Here is a 21,738-nt window from a genome sequence, read left to right as displayed (position 1 = left end):
TTTTTTAAAGTTTGAAAGTGCTGCCTTACAGTATGTTCAGGAACACAAAATTTTTTCATATGAGACATCAAATGGTGAAGAAGAGGAAGAGGGGTGAAAGAGAGCTGTGTGGGTCTATAGGGAAAGGGTAATGACCTTAGGGCAGAGACTCAACACAGAGAGGGGATCACTGCCAAGGAGGAAGGGTTTGGGGGGGAAGTGACGGTGCAGCTGGTCATTGAGGGGCAGATTGGGAAGAGGAATTGCATCTGGGAGTACAGTGTGAAAAGAACTACTCTGATTCTTCTTGAATTGCAGCCCTTCTACTAGACTGAGGCTAATCTTGGGGCCATAGAGTTTTGTGGGATGGTTGCTGTACTTCTTTGTTTCCTCCTTCGCAATTTTCTCTTCTCTTTTCCTGGGTCTCCTATTATTCAGAGGTTGGATCTCTTGGCTTGATCCTTTGATTTTCTTTTCTATTTTCTACTTCTTTGCCTTTTTACTTGACTTTCTAGAATATTTCCTTCAATTTTCTCTTCCAGCCTTTCCACTGAATTTTTCCTGTTATATTTTTAATTTCCCAGAGCTCTTTGATCTCAGAACAGTCTATTTTTATAGCATACTGGGGATGTTCTCGGTGGTTTGGGTTGTAATATCTTCTATTATTTCTCTGTGAATATTGATTATATGAAGTTTTTTCTGCTGTCTCTACATCTGTAAGAAATCTCAGAATCTGTTTGTCGTGGCCCTTCATTCTCTGGCCTGTCTCTTCCCTGTCACCATCGTTGGGCTCTTTATGGAAGGTTCCTTAGCAGTGTGTGCCTCTGGTAACTGGACTTTCACTGTTTCTAGAGTCATCACAGGTTGCTACTTTCTATCTCTTAAGTGCTGCATATTCTCTGCCTCTAGGGAGAGGTCTCCTATGAGGAGAGGGCCTGTGAAGGTGGGAAGTTTGCCACAGTGGAAGTGACTGATAAGCCTGTGGATGAGGCTCTACGGGAAGCAATGCCCAAAGTCGTGAAGTATGTGGGAGGCTCCAATGACAAGGGTGAGTATCCCTGAAGGATTGGCTCTGGTCTCATAGGCCAGGGCTGCATAGTCTCACGTCATCAATGGAAAACACAGGGAGGGACCACAAGGCACCTGTCACTACCTGTTTCAGTGGCACGTGAACTTGCTGTGCTCCGTGGGCAGGGAGGCTCTGGGGAGACCCACTGACTTCATGCCAGTCTCCCCCGACTTTGTGGGATCCCCGCTCAGTAGCACTGAGTTCATGCTTCTCTTCCAGGTGTGGAGACACAACGCTGATTGTTTGTTTCTTTGTTATTTTTTAACCCTACAGTGCTTATCATGTCTTTGGGTTAGTGGACTGGGTAAGGTGTGCCCACGATAAGCCAGGCCACAGAACAAGGCCAGCTTCTGACATGAGACCTCTGCCCCCACGCTGGAAATCTCCAGAGTCAGCCCCCTGGTAGCTCAGATTGTGTGGGGATACCGAGGATCAGTGAGTGATGATTATGGAGGGTCCCTGGCTCTGTTCCGGCAAATAAAGAGCCTGAGAATTCTTAGGCTGCTCCCCTCTTAAAGTCTTGGCAGTCCAGGGGAATTCCCTGACGGTCCAGTGGTTAGGACTCAGCGCTCTCACTGCCGGGGGCCCAGGTTCGATCCCTGGTCGGGGAACTAAGATCCTACAAGCCGTGTGGCATGGCCTAAAAATAATAAACAAACAAACAAATAAATAAATAAAAAGACTTGGCAGTGTGTGCTGGCTGCCTCCCTGTTTTTAAAATGAGAGGCCTGAAGTTTCAGTGTGCCTATTAGTATGTAAACCACATTTAAATACGAATTGAACTCTTTAGGTCTCTAATTTGTCCTGCACTTTGGAATCAGTGCAAACCCAAAATGGGTCAAAACACAAGGTGAAAAAAGAGACAATGTGTTGAATTTTTAGGATATATCTCAAGTTGATAATTGAGAAAGTTAGAAACTAGTATTAACCTTAGTAACACTTACTAGAACCAAAGTAATCAGGCTTTGGACATAAGTTGACCAGTAGGAGGTCAAGAAGAAATCTTTTCCTTCTTAGCACTGTCATAACATTTTCTTTAGAAGAAAATATGTGTAAAAATTATAAACTCATTAAAAAATTTTGAAAATAACAAAACAGCACCCCTAATCCATCTTTTCTAATATAATCATTGTCGTCTTCAAATGTATTTTTTAGGGCTTTTTAATAGGTTTTTAAAATGTGATCATAGTGTTTGTGCAATACATCCTGCTTCTGTCACTTACTTCATAATTATTTTCCACGGTAGCTAACTAGTCCTAAGCATAACTATTAATAGATAAATCAAATTGCATCATGTGCCTATCACTTACTTAGACATATTCCTATTTTGAACATTTATATGAATCCCAATTTTTCACAATTATAAATTCTGCTGCAAGGAAAATCCTATTACCTATAGCCTTTTCCGTATCTTGGATTATTTCATTAAAATCAACAATTAGATAGGAAGTAATTAGATACTGATATATTTACAGTCTTAAATATATATTACCAAATAATTTTTTCCAGACGAGTTGAATCACTATGCTCTTACCTCCAATATATACAAATAAGAGGCGCTTTGTCCGTGTCTGATGATATGTTTTAATGCCTGAAATACTTATTATGAATTTCAAGAACAACAAATATTGTCTTGGAAGAAGAATGAGACCAGCAGATGGTCCATGGGCCTGAGCAGGTTCTGTCTCTAACACCCACATCCATCTGTGGGGTTTTGTGTTTTCAGGAATCGGGATGGGGATGACAGTTCCTATTTCCTTTGCCGTATTCCCCAGTGCCGATGGGTCCCTACAGAAGAAATTAAAAGTCTGGTTCCGGATTCCAAATGAGTTTCAAAGCGACCCACCAGCTCCCAGCGATGACAGCATTAAGATCGAAGACAGGGAAGGCATCACTGTCTATTCCATGTAAGGAAACTATTCTTTAGGCATACACGGGTAGCACTTGAATCATCTGCAGTGAGCATTTGCATTTTCTTTTTCCAGTTTTGAGATGGAATTGACATATAATATTGCATTAGTGTAAAATACAACATAATGCTTTGATATATGTTTATCTTATGAAATGATTACCACCATTTAGTTAACATCGCTCCTTAAACAAAGTTACAAATTTTTTTCCTGAGATGAGAAATTTTTTTTTTTTTTTACAAATTTATTTATTTATTTGGCTGCATTAGGTCTTCGTTGCTGCACGCAGGCTTTCTCTAGTTGCGACGAGCAGGGGCTACTCTTCATTGCGATGCGCAGGCTTCTCACTGCGGTGGCTTCTCTTGTTGCAGAGCATGGGCTCTAGAGCACAGGCTCAGTAGTTGTGGCGCATGGGCTTAGTTGCTCCCTGACATGTGGGATCTTCCCTGACCAGGGCTCGAACCCGTGTCCCCTGCATTGGCAGGTGGATTCTTAACCACTGCGCTACCAGGGAAATCCCCATGAGAAATTTTAAGATCCACTCTCTTAGTAACTTTCAAATATATGATACAATGTACAATATTGTTAACTGTGGTCACTGCTGTACATTACATCCCCAGAACTAATTTATCTTATAGCTGGATGTTTCTACCTTTTGACCAACTTTAGCTAGATCTCCCACCCTCCACCTCCCCACCCTCCGGCAATCACCAATCTGTTCTCTGTATCTGTGAGTTCAGTTGTTGTTTTTTTTAATTCCACATATGAGTGAGATTATACAGTATTTCCCTTTCTCTGACTTATTCCATTTAGCATGGTGCTTTCACAGTCCAGCCATGTTGCTGCAAATGGCAAGATTTCCTTCTTTTTATGGCTAAGTGATATTCCATTGTATGTATGTACCACATCTTCTTTATCCATTCATCTGTCTATGGACCCTTACGTCATTTCTACACCTTGGCTATGGTAAATAATGCTGCAGTGAACATACGGGTGCTGATACCTCTTCAAGCTAGTGATTTCATTTCCTTCAGATATATACTCATAAGTGGAATTGCTAGATCATATGGTAGTTCTATTTTTAATTTTGTGAGGAACTTCCATACTGTTTTGCATAGTGGCTGCACCAATATACATTCCCGCCAGCAGTGCATAAGGATTCCGTTTTCTCCTCATCCTTGCCAGCACTTGTCACTTCTTGTCTTTTTCATAATAGCCATTCTAACAAGTGTGAGGTGACATCTCATGTGGCTTCGATTTTCATTTCCCTGCTGATTAGTGGTGTTGAGCACCTTTTCATGTACCTCTTGGCCATTTGTATATCTTTTTTGGAAAAATCTCTATTCAGATCCTCTGCCCACTTTTTAATCTGATTGTTTGGGTTTTTTTACTCTCGAATTATATTATTTTTTTATATATTTTGGATATTAACCCATTACATATATACGATGTGCAAATAATTTCTCTCATTTAATATGTTGCCTTTTTATTTTGTGGATGGTTTCCTTTTTCTGTGCAGATGGTTTTTAGCTTTATGTAGTCCCACTTGTTTATTTTTGCTTCTGTTGCCTGTGTTTTCAGAGTCAAATACAAAAAAAATCATTGCCAAGACCAATGTCAGGGAGGTTACCCTCTATGGTTTCTTCTAGGAATTTTACAGTTTCAGGTCTTATGTTCAAGTTTTTCATCCATTTTGAGTTGATTTTTGTGTATGGTGTAAGATAGTAGTCCAGTTTCAATCTTTTGCATGTGGCTATCCAGTTTTCCCAACACCATCTACTGAAGAGACTGTCCTTTCCCTATGGTACATTCTTGGCTGCTTTGTTGTAAATTAGTTGACCATGTATGCCTGGGTTTATTTCTGGACTCTCTGTTCTGTTCCATTGATCTTTGTATCTGTTTTTATGCCAATACCATACTGTTTTGATTATGATAGCTTTGTAATATAGTTTGAAATCAGGAAATGTGATGCCTTCAGCTTTGTTCTTCTTTCTCCAGATTTCTTTGGCTATTCAGGGTCTTTTGTGGTTCCATACAAATTTTAACATTGTTTTTCTATTTCTGTAAAAAATTCCATTGAAATTTTAATAAGGGTTGCATTAAATCTACAGATTGCTTTGGGTAATATGAACATTTGAACAATATTAATTCTTCTAATCCCTGAGCGTGGAATATCTTTCCATTTATTTGTGTCTTCTCCAGATTTTCCATTAATGTCTTCATAGTTTTCAGTGTGAAGATCTTTCACCTCCTTGGTTAAATTTATTCCTAGGTATTTTGTTCTTTATGATGCAATTGTAAATGGGATTCTTTCTTTTTCTTTTTTTTTTTTTTGCTGTACGCAGGCCTCTCATTGTTGTGGCCTCTCCCGCTGCGGAGCACAGGCTCCGGACGCGCAGGCTCAGCGGCCATGGCTCACGGGCCCAGCCGCTCCGCGGCATGTGGGATCTTCCCAGACCGCGACACGAACCCGTGTCCCACTGCACCACCAGGAAAGCCCGGGATTATTTCTTAATTTCTCTTTCTAAATTCATATTATTGATGAATTAAGAAATACTGAGTACTGACTTTCTTCTTAAATTTCTTCAGCCTACAGCACACAAACATTTGCACTGTATCTAAGTAAACACCTTTGCCAGTTGCCAAACTGATTTGGATATAGAGAATATCCCCTCAGCTTAAGCTGAACATCTACATTAGCCACAGCAGGGTTCTGGGAGATTCAGGGAATATCTAAGTCAGTCTGTAGTTTGGGGTCATGAATATCTGGGGAGCATAAAGGGCTAGAGATACTTCGTTTTTACCCCACAGTCCCCTTGAATGCCAGAAGGGCAGGGAGCATTTGCCAGAGCCGGACTGCTACTGCCTTAGTTATTCATGGTCTGTGGGCCTTTCAGCAGAGCACGTGTGCCTCCTATTATTCTAGTCCTGTTTCCAGGGCTTTACTTGGGGTCCAGTTCCCTTGACTTTAGAGAAAAGCAGGTACAAGTGGTTGCATGATTTTATTCTTTAGGCCTCAACCTCCCTTCAGAAGCCAGGTCTCTTCTAGATAATCAGTGACTCCCCAGTTGTTAAAATCCTCCTGTGTGACAGGAGCCTCCACCTCTTCTGCTCCAGCCCTCATTCAGACTTTCCAGCCTTCACTGCAGAGGCTGCAGAGAAAGCAAACTCTATTTAAAGAATACCTAGACTATCTTTTCCCAGGGCTGGGACTAGGGTGAGGAAGCAGGTGCACCTGTTGTGCAAAGTTTAAGGAGACACTCAGTCTCACAGTTGTCCAAGTGTATGTAGGGTTGGCCCTGAGAGTGAGTACCTCCTTAAATCTTGAGCCCCAGGCATCTCAGCTGTCTCATCCTAGTTCCCACTCTGTCCTCTCCTAGTTCCCACTCTATCCTCTCCATCCTCTTTCCTGCGTCTTGGGAGGCAGCCTGGTGTAATATGATGAACAAGTATATTTTAGTTTGAATCCTGGATGATGCTTGGGAAGTTACTCAGCCTCTATAAGACTTGGTTCTCCCATCTTGTAAGTGCTGATAATATAATCTACCTCATAGTATTATTGTTAGAGACTATCTTTCAGTATTTACTGAGATGCTATTTATAAACTGCTTAATGTTGATGACCTGTAGTAGGTTTCAGTAATTCTTTCTCTTTGCCCCTTCTTATTTCATAAGAAATGAGGTTGACATGATTAAATCAGGTCACATAAGACTTCAAGCAGAACGGACTAGTTTCTAATCATTTCTCTTTCCAAACCCAGGATAATAACTTGGTCCCATTTTTTTCTTTTGCCTTTAACTTTTTAGTAGGGAAATCTTCAAACCTATAGAAAGATAGAATAAGAAAATGAAACCCTAGGTACCCATCATTCATCTTAAATGATAATTAACTCAAGGCCAATTTTGTGTCATGTGTATCCTCACAACTTCAACCTGGTCCCGACCCTAAATTATTTTTAGGCAAATTCCAGGCATTATATTATTTCATTCATGAATATTTTATTGTGACTACTGAAGACTTTTTAAAAATAGAAAAATAATATCTTATTATTCCTAAAATTTTAACAATTCATTACTGTTATAATAATTTTAAATATCCAGTGTTCAGTTTTCTCCTACTAGCTCATAATTTGTTCCTACAGTTTGTCTGAATCTGGCTCCAAATAAGATGCAGCCATTGCAATTGGTTGGTACATCTTTGAAGCTTTTATTTATGTTGATTTTCTCACCACCACACGTTTTCATTTTTCCTTGCCGTTTATGGATCATTTATCCTAGTGTTTCCCACAGTCTGAATTTTGCTGGTTTCCTTACTGTGGCATTTTAACATGTTTCTCTGTCCCTGTACTGCCTGAAATTAGTAGTCAGAACTAGAGGCATAATCAGATTCAAGTTTGAGTTCGGGGCAAGGATATTTCAAAGATGGTGTTGTGTATCTCCATCAGGGGCTCATGCTTGCCTCTGGTTTTGTGATATTAGTGACCTTAGATCACCATTTCCCAGATGCCATGTTTCCTTAGAGGTTGTCAAATGATAATATTCTCTGTTTTTCCTTCTTCATTTATTAGCCGGAGTACTTTGGTAAAGAGAAACTTCCCTTCATCTACTATTTGGTTTCCCTGAGATAGAGTTGTAGAAAAAAGGCCAGATACCTTCTCTTTATCAGTTTTCAGAATAATGATTTCATTTCTTAACATCCTCCAAAGGGGAGGCAGTGTTGATCTCTGGTTTTTGAGTACCGATATAAACGTATGAATTCAAACATAATTGATGTGTTTCAGTTCTTTGCGGTTATTATTCTCACTGATGCTCAAACTGTCCCATCTTTGGCCAGTGGGAACCTCTTCAAGTTGCTTTCTTGGTCCTTTTGACATGACCCTCGTAATCTTCAGTAACTTCCTTGGTTTCTGGTAGGACAGGATATTTCAAGCGCATCCTGACATTTCTTGCTCTAGAGCTGGAATTAGCCATTTCTCCAAGGAACCCTGGTTCCTTATGGTGGGAAAGGGAATCTCTTTAAAAGCTACTATTCAAGCCAGGTCTGTCGAAGTTTCCTTTACTGCAACCTAAACAGAGAGGAGAGTGACAAAGACGGCATCTAGCATGGCTCAATGAATGTTTTTTAACCTGTTAGCATCTGATCCTAAGTTAGCATCTGTTCATTCCTCAACTAGCCACTAGGTGTCACTGCACAGTCAAGTGTGCATTTAAAAGTACCTTTCTGTGGAAGGCAGAGTTGATGACATAATAGAAGGCACAAATAATGTTGCAAATACACAGTGCATCCTTAACTCAGTCTTCCTTTTTTATGACCTTGTGAAGGGATGTCCATTGACTAGCAGTATGTATTACCAACACTGTTTAAATGAATAGAAGGCTATGAAAAATTAACGTGATCAGAGTTTTTTCAGTATTCACAAGAGGCAACAGAGTTGTCCTCACACTTCGATGAGTGGCCTCATTCCAGACTACTGTCCTCCCTCTGTGCTCTATAAAGGCCACTCAGGTTAGAGCTCAACCTCCTCAGTGCAATTCAACAGAGACCAACAGCAGGAGAGGTTCGATGGTGTTAACAAGACTTTCATGATCTTAATGAAATGTCTGGGTATAAAGGGAAGAGTTGGAAACAAGGAGCTCATTGTCGGGGTGACCTGTGCTCCAAGGTCAGCTCTACCGCTTAATGGCCAGAGGACCTTTGGCATCTCACCGAGCCTCTGTGTGACTCAGTGTCCTTATCCGTGAGATGGGGGTAAGAGTAGTGCCCCAGGGCTTCCCTGGTCGCGCAGTGGTTGAGAGTCCGCCTGCCGATGCAGGGGACACGGGTTCGTGCACCGGTCCGGGAGGATCCCGCATGCCGCGGAGCGGCTGGGCCCGTGAGCCATGGCCGCTAAGCCTGCGCGTCCGGAGCCTGTGCTCCGCAACGGGGGAGGCCGCAGCGGTGAGAGGCCCGCATACCGCAAAAAAAAAAACCCAAAAACAAAAAAACGAAAAAGTTAGTAAATAAGGGGAATTCCCCGGCGAGCCAGTGATTGGGACTCTGCGCTTTCACTGCCGAGGGCGCAGGTTCAATCCCTCGTCCGGGAACTAAGATTCCACAAGCCACGCGGCCAAAGAAAGTAAAACTAAAATAAAACAAAACAAAAAGGGGGATTTGAGGGCTCTTTAAAAAAATTTTTTTAATTAAAAACAGAAAAGTTGGTGAATAAGTAAATGAATGAAAGTCTTGGACCTTGCCTCCTGCTCTCCTCCCTCAAGATCTCGGCCCCTCCCGATAGCTTCAGCTGCAGCTGCCACCCTTCCATCAGTAACTCTCCTGCCTGACCTCCCTCCAGCTCCCTTAAACGTCTTACCATTCCTCAGACTCACTGTGAAGACAAAGGCGAGGCCACTTACGCATTCATTCATTCAAAAAAAATCACATCTTCATCATTCACTTACTCTGTGCCAGGAAGTGTTTTAGGTGCTGGAAATATAGCAGGGAACGAGCAAAACGTCTGCCCCTTGAGGTGGGAGAAACATTATAGTGGAGAAAACAGACAAAAAGCAAATGCCTCGAGATATTTCAGGACAGCGTCGTTCCAGAGATAAGAAGTGGTATCTGAACTGAAATTATAGGGAAGCCTATTTCTACTCAAAAATAAATACATTCGGGGGCTTCCCTGGTGGCGCAGTGGTTGAGAATCTGCCTGCTAATGCAGGGGACACGGGTTCGAGCCCTGGTCTGGGAGGATCCCACATGCCGCGGAGCAACTAGGCCCGTGAGCCACAACTACTGAGCCTGCGCATCTGGAGCCCGTGCTCCGCAACAAGAGAGGCCGCGATAGTGAGAGGCCCGCGCACCGCGATGAAGAGTGGTCCCTGCTTGCCACAACTAGAGAAAGCCCTCGCACAGAAACGAAGACCCAACACAGCAAAAATTAATTAATTAATAAACTCCTACCCCCAACATCTAAAAAAAAATTAAAATAAGTAAATAAATAAATAAATAAATACATTCGGGACTTCCCTGGCAGTCCAGTGGTTAAGACTCCACACTTCCCATGCAGGGGGCTCAGGTTTGATCCCTGGTCGGGGAACTAAGATCCCACATGCCATGCGGCACAACCAAAACAAAAAGTAGAAAAAAATAAATAAGTAAATACATGTATACATACCTTCTGGCATAATCTGTCTCAGAGTAAAATGGACAGATGATGAGGCGCTGAAGCCCTAGCCCTGGAGGAATTCAGATACCATCTGAACGGATGTGCGACAATTATGCACGCAACGTTTGTCCCAAGTGGCAAGTTTGGCTGCATTTGACAAACGTTTATTGCATACCTCTGCTATTTAAGCCCCTTCCCCTCTGAGCGCCCCGCCAGTGATAAGATTCTGTAACTAAAACCTAATCCATCACCGTTCACTCCCCCCACAGCTGCTCAGTTGTCCCTTTAGTCTAGTACTTGGAAGGGGCTTCAGTCACTATTTCCAGGTGGGTGAACGCAGATCAACACGGTAGTGCTGCTGCCTTTTATCACAAGCTCCCTGGGCAGCATCGCCGCGTAAACCTCCTCGGGCGGCCCCCAAATCAGCATGTCCGAATGGAACTCACATTCCTTCCCACATCTGACCCCCAGTGTTCTGTCTTCCCAGAGGCCCCTCCATCCTACGCATCCCGTTCACATCCATCCTGACTCCTTCATCTTCAGCGTCAGTGTTGGCTGAGTCCTGGTCACCTCCTGGCTGTGCCTTCCCCTCGATCCGCACGGCCACGGCCCTCATCACCTCTTGCCTGAACCGTTGCCGAGGCCTCCTTAGCGTTTCTCGTCCCTCCAGCTCTGCCTCTGCTGAGAGGTCCTTTTGTCTCCGCCAGCCCTGATCGCCAGGACCGATCGCACTACTGCCCCCTGCTGTTGGGCTCTGCCCGAGGCACATCCGAGGTTTGGGACCAAGGCCAAGCTAGTAATAAAATACGAAGGGGGATGGGTGGACTTTGGGTTGGGTCCCCAAATGTTTGGCCGGGCAGTGAAGCCTAGTAAAATGCCTTGTTGTGGCGTGTACTGTCCTCCACAACACAGCCCCACTCCAGGGGTCCGCCTAGCCTCAGAGCATCCCACCCACACCTCCCAAGCCCCGCCTCAAACACACACACATACAATATCCACTCCCAGACCTTCACTCACTCGCCCAGCTCCTCTCAGCCCTTCCCCAACCTCTGCTCATTGCAAGCTCTGTGAGGGCAGGAATTTTTGTCATGTTGTTCATTGCCGCCATCAGAAGAGACGCTCAAGAGATAGATAGCAGCTTGATATCACGTCCGTAGCATCCTCCCTTCATGTTCTAAGTCAGAACCAATCCGTCCCTGCCCCCAGAGCGTTCTGTGTGTACCTCCGTTCTGGTGTTTTCTCCTGCCCTGCCTAATCTTTGTGTGTGTCTCTGTCCTGGCCACTACAGTGAGACCTCGCCTGGGTAGAAAGTTCCCCGTCGTCTTTATGGCTCTGTGCTCTCGAGAGCGTGTGCTTCCCGCTTGAGCGATGCTCACCTCGATAAGCCTGGTTCAATCTGACTGAATGAAATGCCACACGGTGTTAAGCTTCTTTCCTGTTGATGTGGAATTATCAGCTCTTCGGCTTACGCTTCTCCTGCTTAGCACAGGGCTATGTGCGTGGCAGACTCTCCACAGATCCGTGCTGACCTGTTGACTGTGAAAGTTCTAGGCCACGTCGGATGGTCAGGCTCAGAGCCATTCCATCTCTCCTCTTCCTCGCTGCCTGCCTGCTCCAAGCACTCCCTGAAAGATAACACGTTCTGATTTTTCGGACCTGGGACCAAAGTCTCCGTCTGTTCACCCGCCTCAATGACACCTGCATCATCCCCCCCACACCCCAACTCTTCCAGACCTGTTTAGACAGTTCCTTTTTTTTTCATCTTTATTGGAGTATAATTGCTTTACAATGGTGTGTTAGTTTCTGCTTTATAACAAAGTGAATCAGTTATACATACACATATGTTCCCATATCTCCTTCCTCTTGCGTCTCCCTCCCACCCTCCCTATCTCACCCCTCTAGGTGGTCACAAAGCACCGAGCTGATCTCCCTGTGCTATGCGGCTGCTTCCCACTAGCTATCTATTTTACGTTTGGTAGTGTATATATGTCCATGCCACTCTCTCACTTTGTCCCAGCTTACCCTTCCCCCTTCCCATATCCTCAAGTCCATTCTCTAGTAGGTCTGTGTCTTTATTCCTGTCTTACCCCTAGGTTCTTCATGACAGACAGTTCCTTTTGTATTTCTGGAATCCAGGGAATGTGTGTCCTTCCTTGGTTCCCATGGTAACCAAATTCTTGGGAATACTGAGCTCTGACTACACAGCCCTGGTGGTGAGCGGCTTTGAAGAGGGAGACTTGGACACTGGTTAACAGGCTCGCAGAAATGATGTATAGACTTCCTGTTTCTTTCCTTTGAGAAGCTCAGAGCGCTTTACAAGCATTCCTTAACTCACACTCAGATGTGCCCGTGGACTTGGAGAGCTGGGGGTGCAGCGTTGGTTATCCTCTGAGTGCTGCGTGGAAGCTGAGCCCTGGGGAACGAGGCAGCCGGAGCCGGGCCTCCTTCACATCTTAGGGCTCTGCGCCTGGGAGGGTTTGGCTTTCTGGCTCGTTTGTGCGGTTCTGTGATGGGGGTTCGGGTCAGCTGGTTAGACTGGCAGCGGGGAGCACATGTGGATCTGTTCCGCAGCTCATCTAGCTTTGCTCGTTTCCCAGTAGAATGCTTCCTTGATGAAGCAATAGGGAAATTTTCATCCTCGTTATAAGCATCTTAGTCAGCCTGGGAAAAAATAGAAAAAGTCAAGGGTTTTTTTTTCTTTTTTCTGGTAATGGATTTAAGAATCCCTGAACAATGACGTTCTCCGCATCACTCTCTGCCGGGTCTCCTTGGACTCAGGTGGGTCCTTCTCAGCGGCCTTTGCTGAGTCTTCATCCTCCTCCCAGCAGCGGGGGACTAGGATCTCTGAGAACAGCCTGCTGACTTTCTGTACGCTTACCACCTGGGCCCCATCGCCCTCTTCGCTCTGACCAGAGCCAGCACCTACTCACAGGTGACGCCCAAGTTTCTGTCGCTAGACCCGTCTCCTTCCCCGGTCGTATCTCTGACTCCAGTTCCTGCCCAAGTCTAGGGAGATTTCACAGTGCCCAGCACACACTTAGGGGCTCAATAATTGTTGCACAAATTCGTTTCATTGAGGCACCTTCACAGCAATATGCCCCAAACCAGATGAAAAACCCACCCGCCCCGATTCCCTCTTCTGGTTGGTGGTGTCAGTTTCCATTCAGAAACTTAACTGGAAGCCCTGGAGAATCCTTGACTCCCTCCACCCCACCCCCGCCCTGGCCTCTCCCCGCCCCACGCTCACCTCCCACATTTGCCTTTGTCCAGGCCTTCGTCACCTCTCTGTCAGCTGTTCCTGGCCTCCGGTGACCCCCTTCCCCTCATCTCTCCACCCCCCCACCCCAGAGGGGTCTCTCCAAAATACAGTCCGATCACGGCAGTCCCTTAACTTTAAAACCCCTTCCCGAGTCCATCTTTGCATCTAAGGTCAGGCTCAGAGTCCTTAGCGTGCCCTTCAAGGCCCTTTCCAACACGGCCCCAGTCCATCCACTTTGTTTGAATCCCCACCACTGTGCCCTTAGTAGGTGCTTCAGATTTTATTCTATGAGTGAGTGAAGATGGAGGCCAACAGACTTTGCCCTCATCTGTAGGCCTATCAACCTGAAGACAGCGACTTCCATCATTTCTCCCAGACGGTTCATTTAGCCAAGAGGTCTAATATGTGTGTTAGGTGCTCAGAATACACCAGTGGCCAAAGAGTGACAAAGATCCCTGCCCTCGTGGGGCCTGTATTCTACCAGGGGCCTCAGACCATAAACAATGAATAACTTTTAGATAGTATGTTAGAAGGTGAGAAGTTCTGAAGAAAGAAAAGGATAGGAAAGGACGGAGGGAGGAAAGAAGGAAGGAAGGGAGGGAGGAAAGAAAGAAGGGAGGGAGGGAGGAAGGGAGGAAAGAAGGAAGAAAGGGAGGGAGGGAGGAAAGAAGGAAGGAAGGGAGGAAGGGAGGGAGGGAGGAAAGAAAGAAGGGAGGGGAAAGGAGGAATGGGGAAGGGGAGTGGGGTTACAAGATTGAAAGCATTTTTAGAGAAAATGAGAAGATGAGGTTGTTAATTGAGCCAGTTCTTCATCATTAAGCTCTCTTGCTAGTTACTTTACATCACCATTATGTCTCTCACCTCGGGCATCAGGGAACTGGAGACTGTTCTGAGCAAACTGCAGAGTAACAACAATAGCTACTGTTTGCTGTGCGTTTCCCACGTGATGGGCAGGAGGCTGAGTAAGGAGTTTGCGTCGTTTTCTGTTTTTTGATCTTTACAACAGCCTTCTGAAATTGATGGCCTCATTCCTACTGAACAGATGAAGGACCTGAAGGTTAGAGAAATGCAAGCATTTGCCCAAGACCATGAGCTAGACGGTGGCAGAGGTAGGATGTGAGCACACAACTAGCCATTTTGCCTCTCAACTGATGAATGAAGGTATTTGAGGACCACTCCTTTAGATGTTTGTAGAAACCAGTAGTTTAAAGAGCCAACATCATCGATTTACACAGAAAACAGCTTAGTATCACAGCGTGAGAGGGGACTGCAGAGGCATTTAACACCTGATCACCCCACCCCCATCCAGCATCTGATTCGTTTCAGACCCGCGGTCCTCAATCTATAGACATTCTTCAAAAATAAGCCCAGTGTCTTACAGGCTTTTATTGTCAGAACAATCCTTCCTTAATATTCATCCTCTGCCTCCTAATCCAGTTTTATCTCATTTGAGCCTCAATGAAGCTAGAACTCACCTTTCTCCATCTGCCTTATAATCTTTCTTCAGTAGACTTGAAGGACCAAGCCTCCTGTCTCCCAAATTGGTCTCAGCCCTGTCCATGTGCTGTAGCTATTGTCTAGACATTAGAACAACCAACTCCTTAGAGATGAAATCCTGGGTATTTTCAAAGCAGTAACCCTGTAATCAATGTGCTGAATGCTTAGCGAGTTATAAAAGAGCAAAGCGTGAGTCAGAGAACCCCACCCAAAATAATGCATTTGGCCAATCTTGGCTGGGTACAGATTCAGACCTTTGAGTCATCAAGCTCGTTAGAAATGGGGATGTGTTTGACACTAGTAAAGATTGTAATGCAGCCCCAGATTTAGAGTGGTGTATTTAGGGTAGGTCACAGGACGAATTTTGGAGCGAAGGCAGGTGACGTAAGGAGAGAATAACCGTCGTGAAAAGACAAACTTTATTGCTTCTCTATCTCCACCTTCTGCCATCAAGAGAAAAGCCTGATTTGGAAAAATCATCTTTACTTACTAGAAAAAGAAGGCTTTCCTGATTTGAGCAGAAAGGATCTATTAGAAGTGATTTCTCTTTTGCGGTACGCAGGCCTCTCACTGCTGTGGCCTCTCCCGTTGCGGAGCACAGGCTTCAGACGCGCAGGCTCAGCGGCCACGGCTCACGGGCCCAGCCGCTGGACCAGGGCTCGAACCCATGTCCCCTGCATCGGCAGGCGGACTCTCAACACTGCGCCACCAGGGAAGCCCTGAAGTGATTTCCTTATTTGGGGCAGGCATGCTTAAAGCTTGCATAGGGGTCCTGCCTTTGGTAGCTCTGTTTTCTCTTGTTTGTTTGTTTGTTTTTTAACATCTTTATTGAAGTATAATTGCTTTACAATGGTGTGTTAGTTTCTGCTGTATAACAAAGTGAATCACCTATACATATACATATATCCCCATATCTCCTCCCACCCTCCCTACCCCACCCCTCTAGGTGGTCACAAGGTAGCTCTGTTTTTTAACAAAGCTGCTACTTGTCCTTAGAATTGCTCTGCAGTGGGAGAAACATGAGCTCCAGCTCCACCCTAACTTCCTTGGTTCTCCTCCCCGACAACTGGCGACAGAGAGGCAGGGAAAAGAGGCGACTGGGGCAGCAGAGGAAGCTAGAGAAAAGGGTAAAGACATGGCTTTGGGAAAAGTCAGCCTCCCATCTCTTCAGGAAATTTCAGAAAGGGAAGGGAAGCTCGCCTATAGTACCGACTACAGTACTGGTTCCAGACTGGTTCCAGGACCCTCACAGATACCAAAATCCAAGGCTGCCGGAGTCCCTTATCTAAAGTGGTGTCGTATTCGCATATAATCTACATACGTCCTTCCACCTACTTTAAACCATCTCTAGATGACTTATAATACCTATTACTGTAAATGCTATGTAAATAGTTGATGGCACGTGGCAAATTTAAAGTTTGGCTTTTTGGAACTTTCTGGAACGTTTTTTTCTCCCCCAAATATTTTCAATCTGCAGTTGGTTGAATCTGCGGGTACAGAACCCCCCGATGCAGAGGGCCGAATGTTGTGTGGTTCAGGCCCTGCGTTAGAGTTTTTTACATCCGTGATTGTAGTTAATGCTCATAACCGATTGGAAGAAAAAGGAAACATATCCCTGTTTTACAAACGAGGCTCACGCTCGGTGAGATTCGTTCCACCCCTGTAGGAAGGGGCAGATCTGAAGTCTTAACAACTGGAGCATGCTTGTCGTAATAAGAGTAGTGAGTGACTCTTTTGACGTCCCCCCATCTCTCTGAGACCCTGTCCTTTCTGACCCAGTGACTTGCTTTGTGTCCTCAGGCAGTTTGGCGGTTATGCCAAGGCAACTGACTACGTAGCTCATGCCGCCGAGCTGCGCACCACCCTGGAGGGTACAGCCACCTGCCGGAGTGACTTCTACTTCTGCACTGGGTATGACCCTCCCATGAAGCCCTACGGACGTCGCAACGAGGTCTGGCTGGTGAAGAGCAATGAATAATTGGCTGAACTAGAGCTCCCTGGATGCTTGCGTCTGTGCCCACTTCCTCCAGGAGGAAATGAAGTTCCCTGTGCAGCTCCAGCAGGGCCGACTTTCCTTCAGAGCCAATCAGTCACTGCCAATTTCCTGAAATAAGCACGTTCCAGATCCTGAGGCTCTTGTTCTCGTGGAGAGAAATAAGGCACCCACGATACATATGCGTCCTTCTAAATGACTTAGAAAATTCCGTGGTAGACCAGAAAAACCCAGCAGCATTTTCCCAGCTCTCTGGATCCCTAAAAACTGATTTTTAAAAATTATTGAAACCGTATTTTTGTTATTGAGGAAGAAGTGTGATTTACGCGTGATCTTTCATCTCTGATTCTAAGAGCTTTCTTTAAAAAGAAACTGGAAATAAAGATCTTTGACTTAAACAGCTGAGACGAATCCTAAGTGTAGTTATTTTCCAAGATTCCACAGGTGTATAGATACTACTGATGGTGTTTACTGTCGCAGGAATCCTGTGTTTACAGTTCCAAAGTCCTTCAGAATAGAAGCCCAAAGATCCCAGGGAAGGAGGACACGTACCACATGCTTGATCGTCTCTAAACCACAGACACTTACCGTGACCGTGTCACAGCGATTCCACGCTCTGAAGCTGAGGAAACTGTTTGCAGCTGTGGGCCACAAAGGGTTCCAGGGACCACAAAGATAGACCAAGAAGAAAACTCACTACCCCAGATGCATAACCGTGGAGACGGGAAGACCTGCCCAGAGGGTTTATGCAGGATGATGAGATGAGGTCAGAAAAGCTGGGGTCCAGTTTCATTAACTGAAGAGGATAGAAGTGAAAGAATCAATGTGCATCTTGGCCAGAAGAGAAGGAAAGGGGACTCGAGGCTGTGAGGGGCGGTGGGGAAAGTAGCTAAGCTGGACCCAAGTGCCTGGGGGAGCCAGTGAGGATGAGAGCCAGTGGGCCACAGCACCGGGAGGGCGCGCCATCCTCCCAGGGTGCACAGGGCCAGCCCTGTCAACAGCTCGCCATGGGGTTTGCTAAAGAGGAATGAGAGCTATGTCTTCACCTTTCCAGGCCGCCTTTCAAAACAGTGGTCTCTTCTAGGGGATGGGCTTCCCCCTTTCTGAAGATCATTGGGAAATCACAGTGGCTACCGGCCTTGACTGCTGTCAGAGGCCATGCTGGGTGCCTTCCATGCACACTTTATGAAGGAGATGCTGTCATGACCCCCATGCACATGAGGAGCTGAGAGTCCCAACATTTGTAATGTTTGGACTTACTCATTTCCTTTTTTTCCATCTCTCACACTTGATAATATGTTTGATAGGAAAGAGGTCCGCACCTGCTTTGTTCTCCATTATATCCCCAGCACTCAGTTCAGGGTCATCCATCGTTTAAGAATGAATTAAGCTGTAAGTAACAGAAGACTAAACCAGCAGTAGCTTAAGCTAATAAAATTCTATTTTCTCATGGAGCAGGACATCTAGAGATAGGTCAGTGGCTCAGTGCTTAAGTCTCTGTACTCGCCTTGCTCTTTCCCTCATGATTACAAGATGGCTGCAAGCTCCTGCCATCTCATCCATGTTCCGGGTTGGAAAAGGGGAGAGAAGGAAAGGCTGTATTAGCTGCATCTGTCCCGTTTTATGAGGAAACAAAAGCTTTCCCAGAAGTTGCCCTAGCAGATTTCCACCTACATCTAATGGACCAGAACTGACACTTGGAGCCACCCATACCTGCCACGGAGATGGGGAAAGTGTGTGTGTTTGGCTTTCCAGCCTCTATGGTGGGGAGCAGCAGAGGAGAATGATTTTCAGAATGGCTTTGGGGTAGCTAATCTCCAGGGTTTTCTGCAAAGGGATGATGACTAGGTGTGTACATCTGGAATCAAGAGTTAGGGAAGGTGAGAAGTGAGAGACAGCTGGAGAGATGGGTTGAAGCCAGGTTGCAGAGGATCTTAAAGGTTTTAATTCTGCATTTTCACTTCTGAGCCCATGCAAATGGCTCGGGAGCACTTTGCTGCCTCTCTTCCAGTGTCTCCTGCTCCTTCGCTCTCGTCTATCCCTAAAAACCCCAAACAGTGGAGCATCATCGGGTGGAAAAGGGAGGGCTTTCAGGCTCCTGCCCCACAGTGAGGACACAGGTGACTGATGGCATGGCATGAAACAGTGAATTAAGAAAAGAGAGAGACAGGAGCCAAGGAAATAAGTTGTTTATCCTCATTCTGGATTAAATAATGAAAAATAGAACAACAGAGACCAGGGTTGCTAGTTGCCGATCTATGGACTAATGAAGCAATCTATTTTTTTTTAAAGATTTTTTTTTTTGATGTGGACCATTTTCAAAGTCTTTTTATGAATTTGTTACAATACTGCTTCTGTTTTATGCTTTGGTGTTTTGGCCCCAAGGTATGTGGGATCTTAGCTCCCTGACAAGGGATTGAACCCACACCCCCTGCGTTGGAAGGCAAAGTCTCAACCGCTGGACCGCCAGGGAAGTCCCTAAAGCAATCTTTTTTCCCAACTCCAACCCACTTTCTTGTCTGTATCTTTCCTAAAATAGAGGTCAATGAAAAGACCCTCTGGCCCCATCCCTCTCCTCCTCTCCCTAGAGGAGTAGAACATATGGCCGGTATTTTAGATTGTTGTATAATTAAGTTTGAAAACAGTAAACAGTAGAGATATTAGCAAATATTCAAATTGTGCTCTAGGTGTAATGCTCGGAATCACAGCCTCAAGGCGGCAGCCTCCCTGGAGCTGCACGTATAAGGATGCTCTGCCTTCCGCCACAGACCATCTTCCTGTGCCATTAGTATTCTTGTATGCAACTCATTGTGTACGTGTATACAATGGAATACTACTCAGCCGTAAAAAAGAACGAAATAATGCCATTTGCAGCAACATGGATGCGACTAGAGATTATCATACTAAGTGAAGTAAGTCAGAAAGAGAAAAGCAAATGTCATATGATATCACTTATACGTGGAATCTAAAATATGACACAAATGAACCTTTCTACAAAACGGAAACACAATCACTGACATGGAGAACAGACTGGTGGTTGCCAAGGGGGACAGGGTTTGGGGGAGGGAATGGAGTGGGAGGCTGGAGTTAGCAGATGTAAGCGATTATATATAGGATGGATAAACAAGGTCCTACTGTATAGCACAGGGAACTATATTCAATATCCTATGATAAACTATAATGGAAAAGAATATTAAAAAAAGAATACATATATGTATAACTGAATCACTTTGCTGTACAGCAGAAATTAACACAACACTGTAAATCAACTATACTTCAATTTTTAAAATGTTGATAAAATTTAAAAAAATTTTTAAATGTCCCTTGTATGTTCTGTGAGCACCACCTCATAAATTTTGTCCTGCATGTACCACACCACAATTCTACACTTTCCTGCTTACGTGAGCGCTTACAGGCCGTCAGGTGATTGTGTATAAATACCGTGGGACTCTTAGCTGAGCTCAGGGAGTTGGTCATCACCTGTTTAAGGAAGACCTCCTTCATTTACATTTGGCTTCTCCACTCTTGAGTAATGTTACATTGATCTTGAGCACAGTAATTAGAGCTTCATAGCATGCCACGCGGATGGGTATTGATTTGGTCGAGTGCCATGGGTTTTGCCTTTGAATTTATATCCTTGACAAACTCTAGGTTTTTCCTTTAAAGTATTTGGTTTCTATAACAACCAGCATTCTCTAGGAATTAGGGGATAGTCTCAAGCAGTATCTACAAATGCAGAAGCAAGAACCAATCCACGGGGACTTCCCTGGTGGTACAGTGGATGGGAGTCCGCCTGCCGATGCAGGGGACACGGGTTCGTGCCCCGGTCCGGGAAGATCCCAGATGCCGCGGAACGGCTAGGCCCGTGAGCCATGGCCGCTGAGCCTGCGCGTCCGGAGCCTGTGCTCCGCAACGGGAGAGGCCACAACAGTGAGAGGCCCGAGTACCGCAAAAAAAAAAAAAAAAAAAAAAGAACCAATCCATGGGGACTTTCCTGGTGGTCCAGTGGTTAAGACTTCACCTTCCAATGTAGGGGGTGCGGGTTCGATCCCTGATCGGGAAGCTAAGATCCCACCTGCCTCGTGGCCAGAAAACCAAAACATAAAACAGAAGCAGTATTGTAACAAATTCAGTAAAGACTTTAAAAATGGTCCACATCAAAAATATCTTAAAAAGAAAAAAGAACCAATCCATGTAAGGTGAAAATGGCCAGAGTCGACTGAAGGTGTGGCAGGAGTTGGCGTGGGCTGTGTAGAGCTATCGCGTGATCGAGCATCAGGTAGAACTTGAATTACCTTTTCCCTGGCAATGAATTAATCAGACCCTCATTAAAAAGTCAGTTTATGAGCTGCCCCACACAGCCGCTTCTCATACCATGCCTCTTCCTCTCTCTTGGGTTCCTTACCCTCCAGCAGAATGAGAATAAATGCTGGTTCCCCTGCACTGTCCCCCACTTGACTCGCCTTTACTCGCTCTGTTCCCACACCTAGAATCCCCCCCCCACGTCTCCCTATCCATCCTCTACCCATCCCTCGAGTCCCAGCTCAAGAGTCTCTGAATTCTTCCCCGATCCCTCCATTTACACCCCTCTTCCTAGCGATTTAGAGTCCCCACGTACCCCCTAGCATAAGGCTATGTGTACAGTAGACGCTCAGTCTTCTTAATGTAGATCCATTTGAATTTTTAAAAATAAGAGTTATTGATAGCTCACATTTATTACGCATTCACTGTGCAAACTCATTCCAAGAGTTACCTTATTTACTAGACACCACAGTCCTATGAGGCAGCCACAGGCACTGTCATCTCTCCCCATTTACAGATGAGCTGGAGCAGCTCAGAGAGGTTCATTAACACGCTCCAGGCTACACAGATGGTACCCAACTGAGC

General features: G+C 45.2%; 1 protein-coding gene across 3 annotated transcripts in view; it reads left to right on the top strand.

The window, feature by feature from the left end:
* HEBP1 (heme binding protein 1) overlaps positions 1–21,738 on the top strand; it is a 38,811-nt gene that overhangs the window by 8,220 nt on the left and 8,853 nt on the right. The window contains exons 2-4 of one of the 3 annotated variants that reach the window (XM_067695743.1): positions 889–1,027; positions 2,775–2,955; positions 16,659–17,254. In XM_067695743.1, the coding sequence (XP_067551844.1) occupies positions 889–1,027; positions 2,775–2,955; positions 16,659–16,836 (498 nt within the window). In that variant the 3' untranslated portion in view covers positions 16,837–17,254. Of the gene's footprint in view, positions 1–888; positions 1,028–2,774; positions 2,956–10,589; positions 10,831–16,658; positions 17,255–21,738 lie in introns of those variants that run through there. The other 2 variants (XM_067695742.1, XM_067695744.1) reach the window with 2 other exon arrangements.

This window comes from Pseudorca crassidens, chromosome 11 (genome assembly GCF_039906515.1).
Source record: "Pseudorca crassidens isolate mPseCra1 chromosome 11, mPseCra1.hap1, whole genome shotgun sequence".
Lineage (NCBI taxonomy): Eukaryota > Metazoa > Chordata > Mammalia > Artiodactyla > Delphinidae > Pseudorca > Pseudorca crassidens.
The sequence above is the reverse complement of the archived record's forward strand: the minus strand, read 5'-3'. Positions and strand labels throughout refer to the sequence as shown.